The 5,366-nt window shown below is 41.4% G+C and overlaps 1 protein-coding gene across 1 annotated transcript; it reads left to right on the top strand.

Annotated features, from left to right (window-relative positions):
• Positions 1 to 869: 869 nt before the first annotated feature.
• LOC130966694 (uncharacterized) lies at positions 870 to 2,258 on the top strand. Its single transcript, XM_057891514.1, has 2 exons — positions 870 to 1,511; positions 1,581 to 2,258. The coding sequence occupies exons 1-2, from the start codon at positions 870 to 872 to the stop codon at positions 2,256 to 2,258; spliced, it is 1,320 nt and encodes a 439-aa protein (XP_057747497.1).
• Positions 2,259 to 5,366: the final 3,108 nt, after the last annotated feature.

Here is a 5,366-nt window from a genome sequence, read left to right as displayed (position 1 = left end):
ATCCTCCTCAAAGGATCAATAGGCTAAGAATCGAGGTGCAGACTTTTAGACAACAAGATGGTGAGACACTTTATGAAGCATGGGAGAGATTCAAAAACTTGACAAGGAGATGCCCACCAGAGATGTTTAATGAGTGGGTTCAACTTCACATCTTCTATGAAGGTCTTTCTTATGAGTCAAAGAAGGTTGTAGATCATTCATTAGGAGGTTCTTTAAACAAGAAGAAAACCATTGAAGAAGCCATAGATGTCATTGAAACAGTTGCTGAGAATGACTACTTCTATGCCTCTGAAAGAAGTAACACTAGAGGAGTAATGGAGCTGAACCACATGGATGCACTGTTAGCCCAAAACAAGATGATCACCAAGCAGCTTGCAGATCTTACCAAGAAGGTGGAAGAGAACCAGGTTGCAGCAGCCATCACCTCGTCACCAACTCAAGAAGGAGTAAACATAGGAGAAGAAGGTGACTGGGAGCAAGCCAACTATGTGGGAAACTCACCTAGACAAGTCCATGATCCATACTCTAAAACTTACAACTCTGGATGGAGAAATCACCCCAACTTTGGATGGGAAAATCAACAAGATCAAAGCCAAGATCAAAGACGTCCAAATCCCAGCAACATAGCTCACCAAAATGCCACACCTAGACCATATCAACACTCACATAACAACCCATCTCAATACCTATACCAAAGCCAACCTAACCATTCTTATCCCTCCAATCTCAACTCACCATAACCTTCTGATGACAGACTCTCAAGGATTGAGAACTTACTTGAGGGTATATGCAAAGAGATTCAAGACAACAAGGTGTTCAAAGAGGAAGTGCGAGCCAACTTTAAGAACCAGGGAGACACCATCAAGAGGATGGAATCTCAAGTAGGGTATCTCTCTGAGCAAATTCCCAAACCTACAGATGGATTCCCAAGTGACACAGAGAAAAATCCGAGAGGTGAAACAAAGAAAGTAAGATGGGAAGATTGCAAGATGGTCACTATAAGTGATAAGGAGACTGAGGACAAGCCAAGCAAGCTGTCAGAACAACCTGAAGATACCTCAGTAGAGGAGGGGGAAAAAGATTACCAAGAACCAGAAATCTCAAAACAGGAGCTGCTGAGACTCTATGCACCTTTTCCCCAACTGCTCAATGGTGCTGTGGAGAAGAGAATATACTCAAGATTTCTTGACTTGTTTGCATCTCTGCATGTAAACATACCATTCATCAAGACCATCCAACAAATGCCTGCATACATCAAGTATATGAAGGAACTGCTTCCCAGGAAAAGCTCACTCAAGGGAGGCCAAACTATAGTGATGAACAAGGAGTGCAGCGCCCTCATTCAACCAGAGTTGCCTACAAAAAGAAAGGACCCAGGGAGTTTTTACATTCCCTGTGCCATAGGAGAAACAATGTTTGATAAAGCACTCTGCGATTTGGGAGCAAGCATCAACTTAATGCCCTTATCCCTTATGAAGAGGCTGCAGATCAATGAGATAATGCCCACAGATGTAGTCATCAGGCTGGCTGACAAAACTCAAAAACAAGCAATAGGAGTGGTGGAAAATGTGTTGGTAAAGGTTGGGAAATACTTCCTCCCAACAGACTTTGTCATATTGGACATGGAAGAGAGTCACACTCACCCAATCATATTGGAAAGACCATTCCTAGCTACAGCCAGAGCGCTCATAAATGTGGAGCGAGGGGAGCTAATTCTGAGGATCCATGATGAACAACTCACCTTCAATATTTTCAAACGCTTACAAGAAACAGATCAAGAGAACTATGAACCAAGAAAAGATCAATGTGAGATACTAAAGGAAGAAACAAGCACTGAAGCACAACCAGCATATCTGGGAATCCCATTGATTGAGGAACAAGGTAAACAGCAATTGCCACAGCTCAAAGAAAATCAGGAGGAATCTAAACCACCAGAATCATATGAGACCAGTAACCACATTTCCTTAGAGGAGAAGGTCACAAAGAGTAAGACAACATCACAAGGAACAAAGAAGAAGGTACCAAGGAGGTGGAGGAACAGGAAGATCCCTACAGAGGACTTCTCCCCAGGGGATAAAGTAATCTCAACTTACTTCCCAGACATCCCCCCTGATTTCCCCACTGTACCATCTCAATTACCTAAAGTCTTCACCATCAACAGAGTTCTCTCCTTAGAACATGTAGAGATCATTGATACAACCAATGGATATAGGTCTACTGCCAGAGGAGAAGACTTAAAGCACTATCAACCTCCCTGATAACGGAAAAACGTCGAGCTAGCGACGCTAAAAGAGCGCTCTGTTGGGAGGCAACCTAACCTGAGGTAGTTTCGTTTTCATTTTCATTTCAATAAAGATCACAAGTTGTTTCCCCGGTATTGCGAGGAGCTAAGTTTGGTGATCCACACCAAAACAATCCAAGAGTGAAAGTGTAATTCTAAGTTTGGTGTTCCACCAAAGATATTAGTTAGAATCACACTACACCCCCAAAACACATTGCTAGCTCCAACCAATCAGGGGAACCAATTAGCTGTAGTTTAGTCTTTAGTTAATAATGGTTTTGTTAACAACATGATATGAGGTTCTCTGCATGTATGCAAACTTTTGTACTGGGCAAGGAACTAAGTTTGGTGTTCACACACCAAATTCAGTTCAGAAGTTCACAAGCATACATGCAAGCTAACTATTTCTCAAGTGTTTCGGGAACAAGCAACTTCCAATAACTTTGCAGGAACCTTATGAGGAAATGGTGCACCTTCATCCAAGGAAGTGAAGTAGCAGAGACTATGGATGATGACAAAGAGGAGGGCAACTAGAAACCATCACCCGAAGGTTGTATTGTTACTTAATTCCATGTACTGAGAATGTTAAAATTGGAAGTCCAAATACACCTTTGATTAATAGTTACTCATTAGTTGGAACCTTTTCAATTCTATTTTTAAGTTTCTCACAGCTTAGGTCTATGTTTGCTAGTCTGAATATCACTGCATCTTTTCCTTACTTAATTGTATGCTTGTCCTTTTTAATCAAATGAAAAGAGAATGAGTGTTTTATAAAAGACTAGAGTGGAGTTCATATTATGGAGTAAGTTTCTAAGTTTGTGGTGTAATCATAAGTTAGCTAAGTTGGTTCACCAACAAGGTGGGAAGACAACTATCTATCCTGAATCCTATGCTTTGAACACACCCCATGAGACTAACTAAATAACAAGATCCTAATAAGAAAAGGGAAAGAAAAAGGAAAGTGAAGAATAAAAGAAAAATAGCAAGAAAAGAGGCCAGGCACCAAGGGGTTTAGTCTTGAGGGATGTGTCTGTGGTGTTCTTGTACCAAGGATCTGCTTGGATTACTAAGCTCTCAGGGGTGCTTTATCACCTGGTAACTTGGGTTAACTAACCCGGGATTATCAGCTAAAAGTCCACTATCAAGAGCAATCTTTGCTACAGAACATTTAGTAGCCCAAAGAGGTGCTGGACACCAAGACCTCAAGGAAAGAAAATAAACAAACCATGTGCCTGTGGTGTGTATGTATGGGGGAGAGACTTGAGGAAGTAAGTCCTTAGGGGTGTTTCAACACCTAACACCTTGAACCAACTGGTTCGGGAGTGTTGGCTGAAAGCTTATTCTAAAGAGTTGCCCTCTTACAGAGCACTTAGCCTAAGAACACAAATAAGCCCTGAAATGACAACAAAAGGATCAATGAATAAAAGTCTCATGGGATGCAATCAAGTGAGTAATCTAGGACATGATAAAGGTCTGGAAGCCAGTGAAGGAATGAACCTAAGTTGCTATGCATAAAACCACCATAAAACCAGGGACATGACTTCCACAAGAATGACTCATTTCTCTTGGCATTCCATTCATCATTCTCTTGTTCCAGTACTTGCTTAGGGACAAGCAAGCTTTAAGTTTGGTGTTGTGATGCCCGGGCATCTTGGCCAGTTACACTTACCTTTTTTATACTGTTTTTAGGGTAGTTTCATGCAGTTTCTTAGAAAATAAGCTAGTTTTGGGTAGATATTCACTTACATCTTGTTTCAAGCATACATTGTGCACTTTACATGATTTCATGAGAATTTTGCATGAATTATATGACAAATTGGATGATGCATGTCTCATGACTTGGATTAGAACTTTGATGCACTTTGCTGCTTGATTTCAGGACAAAGGAAGTAAAGAAGAACCACGTTAGCATTCAGGTTAGTTCAACTAACGTGACCTCTAACGTGGAATGGGAGCTAGCCTTCAAAGTTAGTGAGAAAGGTAATCACCAATAACGCCCTCGAAGCCATCATAGCCCACGTTAAGAGTCACGTTAACTAAGTTAACGTGAACTCTAACGTTAAAGGAGCAAAAGTGAAGCCAACGTTAGTGACATTCACCTTTGTCACTAACGTTGGCCAAGCCTCCATGAGCCACGTTAACTCCCACGTTAATTTAGTTAACGTGGAAGCTAACGTGGAGAGAGCAAATGATCACCAACGTTAGTGACACTTACCTTTGTCACTAACGTTGGGGTGAACCACCAAGAGCCACCATGAGCAACGTTAACTCCCACGTTAACTTTGTTAACGTGAAAGCTAACGTGGATAAAGAGATGATGAGCCAACGTTAGTGACACTCACCTTTGTCACTAAAGTTGGAGATGGCCAGCATGACTACGTTTGAAGCCACGTTAACTTAGTTAACATGGACTCTAACGTGGGAAGTAGGGGCACATTGGAATGTTAGTGACAAAGGTAAGTGTCACTAACGTTCTCGAAGAATTGGCATTGCTACGTTAGAAGCCACGTTAACCTAGTTAACGTGGACTCTAACGTAAGGAGAAGGGGTGACTCGCCACGTTATTGGGAAAGGTAAGTCCCAATAACGTATGCGAAGGACCAAGAGGCAACGTTAGTGGTCACGTTAGTGCCACTAACATTGAAGTCAACGTGATCATATTTGGGTTAGGAACGTTAGTGAAAAAGGTGATTGTCACTAACATTCTCGAACCCACACTTTCACTTAACGTTGACACCACTAACGTCCTGAGCCAAAGTCCCTGCCTACTTCACATTTTCTCTCTGCAAGCATGATGAGCGGATAATTTGTACGCTTTTTGGCATTGTTTTTAGTATGTTTCTAGTAGGATTTAGTTAGTTTTTAGTATATTTTTATTAGTTTTTAGTTAAAATTCACTTTTCTGGACTTTACTATGAGTTTGTGTGTTTTTCTGTGATTTCAGGTATTTTCTGGCTGAAATTGAGGGACCTGAGCAAAAATCTGATTCAGAGGCTGAAAAGGACTGCAGATGCTGTTGGATTCTGACCTCCCTACACTCGAAGTGGATTTTCTGGAGCTATAGAAGTCCAATTAGCGCGCTCTC

Source organism: Arachis stenosperma, chromosome 3 (genome assembly GCF_014773155.1).
Source record: "Arachis stenosperma cultivar V10309 chromosome 3, arast.V10309.gnm1.PFL2, whole genome shotgun sequence".
Lineage (NCBI taxonomy): Eukaryota > Viridiplantae > Streptophyta > Magnoliopsida > Fabales > Fabaceae > Arachis > Arachis stenosperma.
Note: the sequence above shows the minus strand (reverse complement) of the source record. Positions and strands in the feature narration are given on the sequence as shown.